The sequence below is a fragment of the Pogonomyrmex barbatus genome, unplaced genomic scaffold, assembly GCF_055798465.1.
Source record: "Pogonomyrmex barbatus isolate J1 unplaced genomic scaffold, ASM5579846v1 scaffold6, whole genome shotgun sequence".
NCBI classification, from domain to species: domain Eukaryota; kingdom Metazoa; phylum Arthropoda; class Insecta; order Hymenoptera; family Formicidae; genus Pogonomyrmex; species Pogonomyrmex barbatus.
In genome coordinates, this window is record NW_028297160.1 from 4,042,129 (window position 1) to 4,060,756 (window position 18,628).

Below are 18,628 nucleotides of genomic sequence, written 5' to 3' on the forward strand. Positions count from 1 at the left end.
TCATGCGATACAGAGAGATACATTACGAAATTCATAGAAAAAACGCTATTAACTTTTAAAAATAGGTATTATAGGAGAAATGAAAATTAAAGTAGCGCGTAAAAATAAAAATTAATAAAAATATTTCTATCTTTTTCTCACTGCAATTTTTTAATCATTTCAAGAAAGAAAAATCAGATAGGAGAGAAAAGGAAATATTTATATTCTATATATGTACATCCTACATTTCCTGTCATAAATTATATATGTATATCATATTGATTCGATTGTAGAGAAAAATATTGAAAAATATTATATTATTAATATAAAATGAAAAATATAAAAAATGCATATATTAACAAAAGTAATATGCATACCATATTTATTTATATATATTGATATATATATTGATTTCATATATATTGATTTTATCATTATGGAACAATGCTTTAACAACGTACATATTTTTGGAATTAATCAAAATTTAAAAAATTTTAATTTCAAGTATTAAAATTTCAAATAATTTAATAAATAAGATTTGAATTAGTCGTGCCGATAATATTTATGCACTCTAATCTTAATGTAATATATATGTATATGTTGTTATTTATTATTAATTTTCAAATGAGGTTAAATGATATTAAGCTTAATAATATAATTTTAATTATTCAATTAAGTTTATTTTTTAATTTCTATATGAATAGGCAATACGTATACGCTATAAATCATTTGTATTAATAAGTTCTAATAATTAACAACTATAATTTTTTAATTTCTGTTTTAAAAGAATTTGTAAAGAGATTTGTATAGGTTTGTAAAGAGTTGAATAACTATTTAAAAAGTGATTAAAAGTATAATGTTAACTTTAAATTAATAGAATAAGATTTATCAGTATTTTATGATTGGAAATAAAATTAAGTATTCTAAAGTCTGAGTTAATTAACAATGGTAAAGTAATAAAATCGACAGCGAGCCATATTGTCGTTGTTTGTTCGCCATCATCGATAATTCATAATACGTATTTTGTTTGTATTGAGGCAACAGATCAGATACATTGCTTGCGCAAGAAATCGAGCAATCTTGCGTGTATGTCGAGATACATTTAGGGAATGGAGAGACATCCATGAAAGCATTCGCAATATAAAAGGACTTTGAGTGCATCGGAAATTTATAAAGGAAAGAGAAATCTGTGGTCCCTTTCTCCAGAGGCGAATTGTCCTATCCCATGGCGAATTTATTACTTTCGCATGATACACCGTTATCTTGGTTATTTGGTAAATATTTCCGACCATAGAATCTCACTGCGTCGCGTAAATCGGGCGCAATGTGCATTTGCACGCGGGATCGATTTATGACATCGAGTTAGGCGACGTTGACGAAATGTTATATCAGAGTAACGTATGCCCCTGTTCTCTGTCCCTTAAACTTTCAACAGATTGTAAATCAAACGACACTGCACCGTGCATGCTGGTTGTTAATACAAACTGAAAAATTGTTATAGTACCGATAAATATAGTATAGTATAGTTACCGATTAATGCGCCATTCACGCTCGTACATTCATGAATTATTCCTCGAACAAAATGCGAAGTATTGATCTGTTTTTCTGAATTTTATATAGTGCAAGAATGCATTCTCAGGTAGTTATTTGTAAGAATATAATAGATAATTCTTTAGCAATTGATAAAAAGATGTACAGTTATATTCGCTTTTCATCCAATATATAATTAAAATAGTTCAATTAATCCTTAATATTAACAAAATATTGACATTTTCCCGTTTATCCGGAATTCAATAATATAATTAATTATTAGATATTTCTCTTTACTGTTAATAGAATATATACATATTAGATGCCTAAATATTGGTATTATAATAATTACATGCTTCATTAAATTGTTGAAAATAGCAATATATTATTGTATTATTATATATTATTTATCATTATTCTTTACATAAATTAGATCGTAATAAATATCAGATTTCAGACCGTTACGTCGTTAATGCATCTGTTCGTTTTACTTCGTTGTCAATTGCGAGTTTAGATAATGGATCATAATAGATGATTTTGTAACATTAGAAACGTCATACATTCGTGTATTTGGACAAGTACGTTAATTTGCAGTTTGATAAACGATCCGAGCAGGCCTTGAGTGTCGTGTCATATCGACGAGAGCGGTATTAAATTTTCCAGCTTCTCTCTGATGGCGAACGCTATGAGGAAACGAGAAGCTCGTTATCGCGGTTGGACGATAACATTATATGAAGGATTCCGATGAGAGAGAACTTTATAGTTTAATTAGGTTAGCTGAAACTTTAACATGAGAGTATTTCTGCCAACAATAATCGATAGTCGTAAATAACTGGATGTTAATTGAAGGTTTCTGAGAAATTATTGTAATAATCGGGTATAATTCTTCATAAATCTTTTAGTTTCAATCTTCACCTGGGTCTCCATAAGGAGCAAGACTGAGAAAACAAAGTAAAATAAAGATTCTGAGAAGAGGAGAAGAGAAAGTAATATTAGCATATTCAGTTTTTAATAAAAAAAGATATTTTAACTTCTTTGTAAATTATTTCCATACAATTATTCATATTAAATTATACAAATCTAATAATTATATAATTATTCAAAATTATTGCAATTCCTAGATTGCATTATTAAAAATAATGCCTTGTATCATAGATCACGTAAAAGCTGATATTTATATATACAAAATGCGTATTATAGAAATTATTTCAAGATATTTTATTATATTTATTGAACATATTTGAAATATTAGATTTAATTTTGTTTCTTTTACTTTTTTTTTAATTTTTGAAGTTTTTATAAATAAAAACTTATTGAATTAATATTATAAATATATTTTTTTAGAATCAATGATTACTTGAAAAACTTAACTAAACATAAAAGAAAAAATTAAATATAAAAAAAATTATAATTATGCAGTGATTTTGAAAAATTTATGTATTTTTTGGAAGTTTACTGATATCAACTCTTAAGTAAATGGATTCAATAGCGATACAAGTTTGAAGACCCGACCGATCGCTCAAGTAAAGTATTAGAAGCCAGTCCAAGAGTTTGCACGCTCGCGGGGATTATAAATCGAGACTCGATAATGATCCGTAATAGATGGTTTCCCCGCTTTCGAGCCGAGTCTGCAAAAGTCGACTTGAGGGATGTGGCATAGCGATTATTCATGCTTACCACCTTTCTGGACGTTTCACGAATTAAGTCTTTCGACGTGCCGTGACTCTCGAGGCTGAACTACCATCACGCCAAGATTACAGTACCATTTGATCTTGAAGAATAACGGATCAAGAAAAATCTTCAGACAGAAATCAAATTTATTTTCTACGTTTTGATCATTTCAAGATGAGATTATAAAAACGCGATAACAGACACATTCTTGTTAAATGTTGATCCAATTTGTAAATATTGAAGAATATAAAATCGGATTAAAAGCTATATATATTTGTATCAGTCATCTATATTTCAAGATAAGATATTGATGAATATATAAAAATTTTAAATGCATAATATTCCACATTATTATGTGTTTACATACATACATTTATTGTGCATATGAAATTGGAAATGTAATATAACCCATAAATATAAATGTCCAATTTTAGAGATCAGGAATTTAATAAAAAAAAGCTATAAGTATCCCTCTCGTATACTTATTTTCTCTTCTATGAATTTCAATGAGATACCGATATAAACATGTTTTATTGATTTTGCCAAACTGGACTTATTTTGCCACAAAAATTGGTAATGCGAATCGGTGTTTTTTACATCGTTCTAATAATAATAATAATAATAATAATAATAATAATAATAATAATAATAATAATAATAATAATAATAATAATAATAATAATAATAATAATAATAATAACAATAATAATAATAATAATAATAATAATAATAATAATAATAATAATAATAATAATGAAAGTGGGAACATGTATATTTAATTCAGTACAAAATATTCAACACTTTATCACAGCGATTATCTGCCCTCGCGATGGGATACTGTAATGTCCAATTAAAATCGAGCTTAAAAGTTTCTCATCGATCTTTCATCGATCGAACATCTCGGGTTATGCCGGCTATGCGATCGAGAGTTGATTGATCCATTAATCTTGCCAGCTTCCAGTCTTGCTTCCAGTTCAGGATAACATCGGATTTCCGTGGCGGCGAATGAAAACTTTCTTCGGTGTATTTTGCGCGGAGCGTCCGCCTTTGATGCGGCAGAGCGCGTCGCGTAATTCATGAATAAATAAGAAACAACTTTTGAAACAAGCTGACTGAAAGGCGCACGGAGAACGACGATGACGATGTAGTGAGGGTAAAAGAATTCCAGAAATCCAGCGACTCTAGTTGCCGCCTTACTTCCTGTGTGACCCGCAAATCCTTCTTATTTTCCGACCTCCTTCCGCCAGAGTGCACCCACTCTGACCTTTTCGCCTGGCTCCTCCCATCATCTCTTGGTTAGTCTCTCTCTCTCTCGTTCATGATTCCCCGAGAGAACGGCTTCGAAATTTTCATATATTATGCAAACATCATTCTCTTTGACACGATACCCTTTTATTTCTATTTACTCATTCGTCTATTCCCCATCGTTTCATTTTGCATTGCATCGCTTTGTTACAATTCCGCGCGCGAATTACATTCTGTTGTAACATTGCTGCAATTCGTTACATGCAAAATATTTCATTTACTTTAAAATACTGCGACAATAATCTTTAATATTTTATAAAAATAAAAAACTCTTATGCAATAATAAAAATATTAAAATAAACAGAAAAAAAAATTAAAACCACTTCGAATTTAACATCATGCGCAGAATTGAGAGACCAATGATTATCTTCGATCTTTTTACCTCAAAATTTAAAGTTCTTTTTCTTTCAATAAAAGCAACAATTGTTTCTCTCGTTAAATTATTATTAATTTAAAATGATTAATATATTAGTAATTTAAAATGATAAATTTTTTTACCAGGAATAAATATCACACTAGTATTAACAACATTCAAGCTACAAATTATTTTCAGAAACTTCAGAGATTTCTAAAACACGCAATATTAAAAAAATATTTCAAAATTAACAACTTGTTCTTTCTCAAAGTAGCTTACTTGTAACAATGTGAAACGATCGTTTTCCATAAACATGCTGACAATATTCATGTGATTAACCAATATAACTTGAGCCAATATTTTTTTTGTTCTTAGACATCTTCGCGCGCGCGAATATCTGAAAAACCGCTCCAACACACGAAATCTCGTTATTCTAATAAAGGTGCATTATATAAATCGCACTCATCTTTTTTCAAGGAAATCAATTTCCGCGAATAGGACGAGGGATGCTAGCTATGTTTAAATCTTTATCCGCATTTGTTAGCAAACTCGAGCGTAACTTTCTCCGATATAACCTCGGTCGCCGATTCAAGTATATAATTCACTTCGGAATGTTTTCCTCTTATTTATTATCTCGCTTTTCTCATCGATGCGATGCCGCGAGACTTCTCTTACCCTCCGTTATTTTTCGTTTAAATCGCGAGGCTTCTATATCTTTCAATCGAATTATCATAGCGTAAAATTAAAAATGGTACTTCGCGCCGATATTATATTTTTCCATTTAGTGTTGCATTCGTTATTAATTTCGCCCTTGCCTTGCACTTTCTTTTCCTTCCCCAGCCATGAGGAAATATTTCGCGGCCGCGGCGCGTTTGCGCACGTCCGTTAAATCATTTAAACATTTTAATGGAAAAAGCACCGGTCAGCCGTTTTTCCAAGCACATCTATAATTCACGGTGCGATCAGAAATTTATATTTCATCGTGAAACGGATCTCGCTCTTTTCCCATAACATTTTTGCAAACGTAGAACAGAAACACCTTGTAATTGAATTATATTTTTCTGAGACATATACAGATATGCAATTAAAAAATATTTAGTACAATAACGTAATAATGATTTAGAGACAACTATTACTTTTTTAAATTTCAGTAATATAATTACGTAAAACGATTACAGAAAATTTTATATAATTAACAAGATATATTTTCCAAGAGAAAATAACATAAAATTGGATTTTATTTCTTTCTTGTTCCAAATTTTGTAAATAAGTTATCGAAACAAAAACAATTATAATGACATTTGAAATTAAATTTTATATCGTTGTGAAAAAGTATAATCTCATAACAACTCTGTTTTTTGCAATTATGTTATCAAATCTTGATGTATTTTGCAGTTTTTAAATAATATAAAAAATAGAAGTAATTATATAAACTTATGAATATTTAATATTTCACAATTCAACATTGTTTCATTATATCGAGAGAATATTTAAGTGAGCTTCATATACAGTGAGATGTATGATATAGAGAGAGTAAAAAGAAACTGGGTTATAGCCCACGCTCTAAGTTTAAACATAGCACAATGGTATCGCTTCTTGTTGTATACATGCATATATATACATCTGTTTATTCTCCTCATTTACAAGTAGATAGAAATCATATTGGTACTTTTCATAAAGATAGAATATTTCCGTTCATAAAATAATAAATTATTTTTTATATTATTGTAATCATTAATATGTTGGGAAACATGATTGAGCTCACGAATTATATATCACATTATAATATTTATAGAAGATTTATAAAAATATTTATATTCATCGAAGTTTTATGTATTACATGTGCTGATAGAACATTTTCTCTACTTCAATGCTTAATTATACCTAGAAGTTGTACTGAAACAATTTTGTTATACAGAATAAAAAAGTATAATGTAATTGTTTTATATTTAATTATTTTAAAAGATAAAAGGATCAAAATAAAACGTTTTATTATCACAAGTTTTCTTACTCCTCATTTTCTCGATGTTCCGAAGGTAATGCTTATAATAACTTTTCAATAAGCTTTTTGATCGCCATGAATGGTAATGAAGCATTCGTTCAAGCAGAGCGGCGCTTATAAGAGGCTGTAAAAACTTTTGCTGTGCCTCAGTTCGTTACAGGATGCTTGCGGATACTTCGTAAGAAGCTGCGAGAATCTCTTAATCCTTTTCCATCTGGTTCCATCCACGCGTCGCGTTCGCACGCCAGAATCTTTTTACTCGATTAACGTGATTACATTAAACATGCAAATCCGCTGCGACGATCCGAACTTCGACAGTAGCTTTCCGTGCTGGCAATCAATTTTCTACACTCTCTTCTCGGATTTGTCATCAAGACTTTTTATAGATGTCAAATAATCGGAAAAGTAGAAAGGAAAAAACTATGCCAGTCAGCAACTTCGATCCAAAGTATTTTTATAGAAGCGAAAAGGATAACGATGTAAGTGAAAAATAACCACGATCACGAATTAAAGCAAAAGAGAAAATTTTAGAGTTTCAGAGTTTAAATATTTTACAAAGAATAAAAAATTTCTTAAAATTATTTACGCAATAAGAAATATTTGCTAAATTCAATTAAAAATCTGAACAAAGTGTAAACAATCTTTCATAATCGGTTTTTTTTACTTTAACATTATTATTCATAAAGAAAGGAATCTCTCGTAATTTCTTCTTTTTTCGATTTAAAAAATCACGTTATGCATAGTTCTTATATGATGAGAAGTTTTGAATAAAAGTTTTATATATATATGTATATCAGTTTCATTTCTGATTCGTACAACATATTCAAAGCAGCGATGGAATAGCCAACTGCAAATATAACAACATATAATTTCCGACGACCCAATTCGCCGAAAATGTAAGAGGATTATGAAAACGCGGCGCGCTCGTGAGAGTCTGAATGATTATTCGCATTCGCGCTGGCGAACCCAAATAAATTACTTGCGGTTCTAGTTGGAACGCTGCACCGTGCCGCGCCGAACGATCGGATGCTGGGCCGGATTGTGTCGTAAGTAGGATTTGTGAGTTATTACAGTATTACGAATCCGCGCCACGGATTCGCCAGTAACTTAGACTCCGAAGACGTCGTTCCGCTTAGACATTAGCAGTGTAATTAGAAATATAAATCATACGAGATTACGGATATTAAGTACTTGATCGGTGTTGGAATTATGTTTTTATTACTATAACTTAATAACAAAGATTAAATAATGTTAATGATGCATAAGTTTTCCTTCAATCTTTTTTTCTCAATATCTTAGGGCATTATAAATGCATGAATAATATAAGAATTTCTATACTATTATTATTTTATATATAAGATAGAAATGCAATAAAATGTCTTAAAATTACATGCAAGTGTAAATTTTTATTTGATATAAATAATTGACAAAATTACAGATTATTTATTGAAACGTATTTTACAAAACACTTCATGACATAGTTCTCGTGGGTTTCTACTTTGGACGTTTCAAACGTTGTGCGAAAGAACACTTTGACGTTAGTGCTTGCGCAGAGTAATACACCCGGTGATACTAGGAATTTCGAAGTTTCCTAATTTACAGTTTGCCCCTGTTGCTGTTCTAGGTTAAAGTCCCTGTAGATAGTATATATAATCAGCCATCATTTTATCTTAGTTCTCTTCATTTATGTGGAAGATCAAAGATCAAAAACTTAATCAAACATCAACAAGAAATTTAAGAATTTATTTAGTTATCTTTCTGACTTAATCATAGTTTGAAATAGTTATTTTAATAGTACAGTAAAGTGTATTAAAAATTAATAATAAAACGATTTGATAGAAATTTCTAAATCCCCTCTTTTCCACGCGTTGCCTGTTCATTAAATTTCCAACAAAGTTGATTTTAGCGAGTTGAAATTATTCTTCCAATGAGTCAGCCTCTTAGTCAGCACTTTTCAGTTAGATAGTGTATCACAAATGCACGTCGTATCTCCTTTATGGCACGTGTAACATCTCCTTCTATTACGTGTCCAACGTAAAACTGCCGGGCACAATCTGTGGCGGCGGTAATACCAGGATGAATAAAATGCAATACATATGCTAACGATATCGCCGCGCGCGCCGTTGGCGATTTATGGACGAGCGATACAAGATGTTCCGCTTGAACCAGCGCGGATACTATCGAAGGTGTCTCGACGGGCAGCGCGAGTATGGTCGCTCGGATGGAAAACGGGGATTTCGATCAACGAGGGAATACATAATTAGACGGCCGGCACCGTGCAAATCAAGTGTTCGCTCGGCTGTATTCTCGGTGATCCCGGATATCGTGATTCTCTCTTGATGGCTATCAAGGTTTTTATATTTAAATGTATTTATTTTATCGAGGTATTTATCTGTTACATAAAGTGTTTTATATATTATCAAAACAATTATATTTATCCTATTGCAAAAATTATTTCATTAATTTTCCGACCAATTTCGCAAATTATTTTCTTTGTTCATTTCTAAAATTTCCAATTAATAAAAATTAAAAAAAAAATTAAAAATCAAGCGTTACGTGTGCGAAAAAATAAATATTCATTCAATTACGTAAAATTATTATTGTATACTCTTATTATATACTCTATGATATATGTTATAATAATTTATATTCATCCGTTATTAAATTTTTTACCAATAATTAAATGTAGAATTGGATTGATAGATAACGTCAATATAGCGTCATGTAACAATAGCCACGTTAAAAGCATTATTCAATGATATTACCAAATGAAAATTATTTAATGCTTTGCTCTGATGTGCGTTTATACAAAATAATAATATTACTTAATATAAATTCCCTATGTAAATAGCAATAGCAAAGTTTGAAAATTTAAATATTGCATTAAAACATGTTTTAAAAATTGTTGAAATTATGATAAACTATGTATACACACACACATATATATATATATATATATATATATATAAACTTTTTATTATCAGTTCTCTTTAGTTAAATGCTTTTCACACCAAATATAAAGATTAACAAAGAGATGATTTAAATATACAAATGCAATAATAATTTGACTCATGTGCGTAGCTAATCTCTATCTGCATTTTACTCAATTACTACATGAATGTGTAAAATAACAAGGTAATACATTTATGTACATATTGCATCTGATATCGAATATTTTATTACATCTTTTGTTCAATTAATTAATTAGAAGTTCCATAATAATTAACCAAGTTACGTTTAAAATCGCTAAAGTAAATTTTTATTTTTCATTTATGTTGTTAAAAATATTGTTTATATCTTTCTTCAGTAACGCAAAATTGTTTTTGACATTTTGCAATATATTATTATTACAATAAAACCGTTTAATATCTACAATCGTAAATGGATTGTACAGAATTTATTGAGAATCGAAATCCCGTTAATTCAATTATTGTAGTGTTTATTACACTTGTTACACGATTGTTACAAATTTCTGTATGGAAACAATCGTTGTATGAAATAAAAACTTTGATGAGCTTGGTTTTACATATTATGATTTTGTATATCAACGTGCAACACACACACACACACACACACACACACTGTATATAATATATATGTATATATATATATATATATATATATATATATATATATATATATATATATATACATACATACACATTATGTATTTTTATATTAAAATTAAAGTCAATTATTTATATCGAGAGTGACATAACTAGTTAAATATATTTTCAATTTCACTTTAATAAGAATCAATCCGATTGCGTCACTACCGACAACTTCTTCCTATTTAAACTTTCTACTTCTTAACTATTCAAAAGACAAATTAATTAAAAGTATAGTTTTAAATTAAAATGATATAAATTATAAATTGTCCCACTTTAATTTAGAAAGAGGCACGATTTTTTTCGTGAAGTATACGAATAATAATAAAATATTCTTTACGACAAGTTCAATAAATTTGTCATAAATTTACACCAATTTGTCCTAAATATACATCTTATTTACAATTTGTGTGTATAAAATTCATATCTAAAGAAATATATATGAAATGCTCGTAGAAAAGTTCCTAATTCCAAATTTAGAACTTCCAGAATGAGAGATAGCACATCATCATGAAATTTCCTAACTATTTTAGAGAGCTAAACACGCTATTCTACTTATGGTTCTCGTCAAAAGAAGTAATTGTTGATGAAAGTTGATGAAAAATTTTTGAAATTCCATGAAATTGCAACTAAACAATATTGCATCTTTCTCAATAATATATTCTATATTTTTCTAAACGTAAATGTTTGCGTTTTTTAGTGATTTAAAATGCTTCTTTCAAAAATGCACATTTTATGTTATTAAATAATTTATTTTGAAAATAAAAACATATAAATAAAAATTATATTTCACTTGATGTCAAAGAAAAATAATTTTCACTCGTATATTTAAAGTTCGCGTTTTATTAGTTCTACGCCAAAATTACTTTTATTAAGTTGCAACTTCATTGCATTTGAAAAGAAAAAAGAGATACAGATGTAAACTATATTTATGTCTACTAAATTTACTTTTATGTAAACGCTTACAGAATGTTGCGTGGTCACGCTCCGTTAGTTGTTGCAGCGCTAGCCGCATCCAACTCCAATTTGCATTGCTAATATAAATATCAAGCTTGAAATACAAGAAAGGTTCGCAGATTCTAGCATTTACTAAAATCTGAAAGTAGTTGCTGATTACATTCTTAATTGGCGATTTCTTATCATCATATCTTCCGTTTCCATATCATTTTTGTATTCACGAATCACTAAAAATATAAACTTTGGCCTTTATTTTAATTGTAAATGCGGTCCATTAAAATAAACTTATTAATTACAAAAAAATTTCTTTGCAAAGACATGTTTACAACACAAAAAGTATGTACAAACTACATACTTGCAAGCTTAATTCATCGCTTAAAGTTTAAAGTTAAAATGGGATTTTTTTGCCAGACGAGATGTGTAATTTATCTTAGAGGATGTTCCGGTTTTCCTTGTCGACACCTGTCTCGAACTTTTCGAAATTTCTCGCGCCAACTGGAGCTTAAAGTGAAGTACGTCGTGAGTGTCTCTCGAACGATTTTTTTTTCAACCTATACCCGAAACTATCAAAGGGAAAATCTTCGGCAAGTACCGACGTGTTAGCGGTGCAAATAAAATTTACCACCCAAGTTTGCGACCAAACTTGCCTAATATGGCGACGAGTTTCCGAGTTTATCATAGTATGCATCTTTTAATAGGTTCGAATAATAGTTCAGCATCCCGCAGAGGGCGCAAAAAGGAACCTTTATAAATTTTAGAGAGATTTTGTTATCACTTTTCGGATAATACAGAGGTAATGGATAAAATTATATAACAGATATAATATAAATTTCATTATAAATAATAAAAACTTTAATTTTAAAATTTTAACTTTGCAATATAAATTTTAAATTAGACTTAATAAAAATTTCTATAATTTGTTCAAACATATATCACATCTATTTTTAATTCCATGAAAAAGATATATAGATATCTTAATAAAATTTAAAAAATATCTATAATATAAGAATGTTTATAATGTTGAATGTTTCATTTTGCATGTAATTCAAATTATAAGAGATACGAAAATTATTTTAGCTGTGACATTAAGACGATACAAAATTTGAACATCATCGATTAAGTCATTTCGAAGTACCGCAGCCTGGTACACTTCCCAATTTGAGTCGGCTAAGTTAGTAGAAGTTATGCCACGCTACGCTCCAACTACCATGGATGAAAATTCGCCCAGGGGTATTATGGCGTTGGTGTTACGGGGTCGACAGACCGGAGAGCTAACCCACTGTAATTCCCCGGATGACTTTAATCTGTTGTCACTTAAATCATTCCTTATTATAAATTTTGTCGCATTCGAACGCGTTTTATTTGACGTTAAATTATTCCATAAAGGCAGTTAAAGACTGACATTACTTAAATTCCTGAAATAAATTTTCTAAATGATTGGAAAATCTTTTGGAAAATAAACATCTGTCAGACTCTTAAATTGGTTACAAAACTTTATGCAGAAATTACATATCTTCTTTCAAATGATTTAAAATATGTGAATCGAAAATAAGCATGTAGCAAATGTATATCAAAGCAGGTACACACGCTAATATAAATTTCAGCTAAAATAATTTACTGAATTGCTTTTAGTTAATCAATTACAAAGATTAATTAGCATAAAATAATCGAAACTGTTTTGAAGAAGCAAAAAGTTATAGATATATCATATGCTCATTCAATGATAATAGCGATTATAATGATAATTTTGATAATTCTTCTGATAATGTTTTCTGTGTAAGAAAAACTTTTTTGTCATTTTGAAAATTGAACAAGTTAGTTTAAAAATTTACAAGTAGATAATCATTCACTTTATAATTACAAAATTTTTTTAATAAAATAAAAATTTATCTTAACACGCTTATTCTTTTTTCAAATGATTAATATTTAAAAACTAGAACATTTTATATTCACACATACACACACACACACACACACACACACACACACACACACACACATTTGTACACACACACACACACACACACACACATTTGCATGTGTACACACACACACGCACACACACATATATTGTATAATAAATTTGAATGTTATTTTTAATTTATAATGTTTGTTTGCGAAGAGAACAGCATTTATAAATATTCCATTACACAAAGAGTAGTTTAAATAACTCAATCATTAAATAACACAAAAAAAGTTAAAATCATGGGTTGAAGTTATAATTGCCATATATTAATAAATGGTAATAACTATGAAAAGAATTACTAACATTTTTATTAATATTATTTTATAAAATATTATTTTATAAAATTTTTTTAAATATTAACAAAATCCATTGTCATAAAGAAATATTTTCGACTAATAAATTTTGACTAGTCGACATCGACAACTACATGTTGATGATATTAGATATGTGATTCTCGTAGATAATATAATAATCATTATATTTACAATAAAACTTTTTATATATTATACATCATTTTATATATTATGTCATAATTATCATAATTTCTTATAACCAGAGTATCATAATTACACAGTTTATATGTATACATTTACGTAAACATTTTCTCGTGGTAAATTTTTACAAGTTTCGAGACAATTGGCAGCCAATATATGTAGAATATGTATTTTAATTTTAATAAATCTTTTTAACTTTAATGCAATATATGATTCACAATATTTTCCATGTAATACTAATTAAGTCATAATACAAATTCTAACATTCAATTTGAATACAATTTAGATTCAATTTTCTTTAAAGAATAAATTTTCTTTTAAACTTTCTAAATCATGTAAAAGCATTGTGAAAAAATCTACTTTTCTTTCTTGAAGGAAAAAAATTCTCAAACTATTGTTGTCCATAAAGAAAATATTGTTGTCCATAAAGAAAAGTTATAATCATACAATCACGCGCTCACCCTCATGGTTGAAGCCTCACATGGTCCCACCGATGCTGAAAAACACCTTCAGCCTGCAATGGATCCGCGTCTGTCACCCATCCGCCATACTCCGCTGTTCTTCGGAAAAACAACCGATGGGCGTCACTTGTTTCGCACAACGTAATTCTCACACTCGACCTCGACCTTCAACCTTCGATACCACAATCCCTGACACGAATTCTTACACGTCCGAATTCCGTACTTGAAGCTTACAGCTCCGAGAAAGTTCGCATACCACGAGAATTTTCACTCGATATCTCGCGGATTACAAAATAATTATTACAAAAAAAATTAACTAAGTAAGTAAAATAAATTAATCAAACAAACTCACGCCTAATATAATAAATCCAATTGCAAAAGCTTCCAGTATTAACTAAACACTCTGTGTAAGTAAGCTTACAGACGGAAATATAATATAATTAAATATTTTTACACAGTCTTCAGAGTTTTGCGGAGCTCGTCTCTTTTCGTGACATCTTCATGATTAGACGGAGGTTTTCAATAGGGAATGTAGTATTAAAAACTCGGACGTAAACTCAAGAGATCTGCAGAAACGTGACTAAAGCTCTCTCGCGCAGCATCGAATCAAGCGAACGAGCAACCGGGTTGATGCGAGGTCGTGGCCCGGCAGCCGGCGACTGGCTGCTGCTAGAAAGCTCGCAAGCTCGAGCCAGTCGGCCTGGCTAGGCGCAAGCTCCCTACTACGCGGCCTCGAAACACCCAAGCGAACACACCACCGCGTCGCCCAACCCTCCGCGAGAGAGGGTTTCTTCTGGCGACTCGTGTCGCCGAGGAAAACGCTGCCAGATATTTGGCAGCTTGCGGCGCCTTAAAGTTGCGCAGGGTGCATTCGATTTTTGTTTGCGTGAAATTGATGCACCGCGTACAGAGATGAAAACTTCTTTGAAACCTTGATGTTGCTTCGGTGAAAGCAAATTTCAATATTGTAGATGCAGATGAATTTTATGTTTTATGTATTATTCACTCTTGCAACGATCAATAATTGACACAATATAAAGAACTGAATTTATAGCGATTTTAATCTGTAATACGTTATAAAGTTATGATTTTTAGCAAACCATGTACAAGCACGTTTTTTTCCCTCATTAAAAAACTTACAAGAAATAGAAAAAAGTTTTTTACATTCTTCCTGTAATGCTCTCTTGCGGAGTAAATTACTTTCCCATGAAATGATTCCGATTCCATGAATCGAGTTTAAATCCGTCGCGAATCGGCGTTAATCGCGAAAGCTGATATCGATATTAATGACAGTACAGATATAATGCTACATTCGTCGGTGTTCCAATGATTAATCGATAATGAATTACCGCGCCACTTCCGGCTGCAAGCGTATTAGTCGATTTTATGCACCATTTCTTTTAATAACACAGAAATGAAAATAAATTATTTTGAAATAATATCTCGTGAGAGTATTTAAATAATAATTTTATCTACAAGAGTTACCTTATTTTTATCTTATTTTATCTTATTTTTAAAAATAATAGATGCTAAATATTTCAAGGATTGAAAAAAGAAACAAATGCACATATGCATCTTCATACTTATGAATTATTATGATAAGGATAATAAGCATCAAATACAATATATTAAGATGTAATATGCTGGATATTCTGGAATATCAAACATTTCTATTGCAGATTGAATTTTCTCTAAATTTGAAATTAATTTTACTGATTATTAAGAAAACTTTAAAACAAAACCATTATGCATTTAAATATTTTAATATTCAACGTTAAATATTTTTTTATACAGAACTTCAATTAAAGTTATTAAAATTTAAATTAAAATCTTAAAAAAGAGTAAAGTAAATAAATAGTTATTATAATAATAATGATAATAATTTAATTTTTTTGTTTTATTTAATTACATTATTGAAGATTAGTTTGCAAAAAATATTCTTTTTTTTAGAATAAATGCTCTGTTTATATCACTTAATATGTTCTCGATTTAAATAATCACTTCCAAATTTATTACAAAGAATTTATCTAAAAATTAAGGATCAGGTGTTATAAAGTTCATATAAACATAGCTCAAATGATCTCATTGAACACTATTACGAGACGCGTTAAAGTATTTCGTATGATGTAGCACAAGATTTACGACGAGCATAAAAAGCCTTATCGTCAATTGCGTTAGTAAGGGAGATGTATCTCTAACCCAAAGAACGAGATCGGGGGGTGAAAGGGAAAAGAGCTGATTTTCATTAATTATTCTTGACGAATTGGCAGAATCTACCAAGTCGTATACTATAGCGTAGCTTGCAAAGCGCGTGTTTGCGGCCGACATGAGCACAATTGCGGCCCTGTGGCCGACCACAAAGTGCTTTGATAGTGTGACTACGAAACTGTGGCAGGTCGGTTTATATAGAGAAGGAAGAGACTCGGACATCACTTTTACTTTGCAAGTTTTAATTAATTCTACATACGAAAACGAATTCCAGAAATGTCCACATACGCAAGGCAGTCATCCGCGAGAATGCTTTGCGCATACATCCGTGTATTTTTATCGTTCTATTCAAAATATTTAACAAAATCGTTCTATTTAAAATATTTAACAAGAAATTATTTTAAATAACACCTATTAATCCTTAAAATAGCAATTTACAAAGATTTTATAGTATTTTACTAATTACATTAAAGTGCCACAAATATTATACATATATTGCAGGCACAACGAAATAAATAAATATATATGTTAATATAAATTATATTTGAACAAACATACTATGCAAACAATAAACATAATATGACAATACAAACATGATCTTTATATGCATACATAATATAGTATGAATTTGTTGAAATATTTTATAATTACCAATGTCGGTAATCTGATTTTAAGAAAAATTAATTAATTTTTGCATTAATATTACATTACAAAAGTAGACATTAATTTAAAAAAATAGATGTAAAATTTAACTCTAATGTGCCAGATATTTAATATTAAAGATATAAATTTTTATGATTTAAATATAATTATGTATTAAAAGTTCTAAAATTGCACCTAATAAAGATTTTTATCAAAATCTGCCTAAATAAATATGGATCCAACACTTACTGAAAAATATATATATATATATATATATATATATATATATATATATATATAATCAGTATATCATATATTTCTAGGTGAAGAAAATTGTGAGTGAAGAAAATTTAATAATAAATTTTTTCAAGCAAGTGTTGGTTCCATCATTAGGAAGATGTTGATGAAAAAATTTATTTTGTGTGTGTGTGTGTGTGTGTGTGTGTGTGTGTGTGTGTGTGTGTGTGTGTGTGTGTGTGTGTAATAAATAAAATTTAATTGTTAAAATTGAATAAAATTAAACGTAGCATACAATACAATAATTAATTGAATAATTCGACGTTTAAACATGCTGTAAAGATACATATTTTCAGACTTTTATCGGGGCACGAAGCAGAGACGTTGTGTATATTTCAATAAACAAACGAAAGGCCGTGCACGACTGTTTAATTGCCAAACAGAGTAATGCAGAATAACGACCGATCGAACGAACAGTCTCGCGTAAAGCTATGTAACGTTTACTCCGCCCATGCATGCGCGTGAATCGACAAAAAGCGTGCACTTTTAATTAAAGCGCAAATGTGAAACGGCTCCTTTCGCACGTTTTATTACGGGCGCTCGTCGGTTTACCGAATGCGCGGCGTTGTAATTTCGCTTGCGTTGCTTCCGCCACTTTGCGATAACCCTTTGCCGTTCGCTTCCCGTGTGCCTTGGACATATATTATTCAGTCGCCAGTTTACGCGACCTGAGGCAAGTGTCGTTACATGCGGGATACGTATCTCTTTCTCTCTCTATCTTCGTGTGAATCGATATCACGCATTTAGTCACTGAAACAACAAGTCGATTATGCAACTAAATCGTATACCTCTTTTTATATGTATGAATTATTATAAAAGCAGTTTTGGCTGATAAGTTGACTTTTCTATATTTTTTAACATTAAAGCATAGCATATTTAAATTTAAGCATATTTACATTTAGCGTATTTAAATTTTATATTACAAAACATTTATAAATAAATTGTTAAACTGTAAAGAAGTTAATTTTTTAAGTTATAATCCTATAAACTTGTCACCATTAGTGTATATTTTTAGTATTGTATAATTTTAGATTATAAACTTTTCTTATTTTTTTTATAATATTTGTTTTAATATTTGTTTTCTTTCAAGTAAATGTATAATCAAGTAAATGTATATTGGATTAACTTAAATATTTATACATCAAGATATTTT

At 29.6% G+C, this 18,628-nt stretch overlaps 1 protein-coding gene across 1 annotated transcript in view; it reads right to left on the reverse strand.

Moving 5' to 3' along the window:
* Positions 1-15,020, reverse strand: part of LOC105429014 (dipeptidase 1) — a 100,617-nt gene extending 85,597 nt beyond the window's left edge. The window contains exon 1 of the mRNA XM_011641660.2: positions 14,329-15,020. Coding sequence (XP_011639962.2) covers positions 14,329-14,334 — 6 coding nt within the window. The 5' untranslated portion in view covers positions 14,335-15,020. The remainder of the gene's footprint in view (positions 1-14,328) is intronic.
* Positions 15,021-18,628: the final 3,608 nt, after the last annotated feature.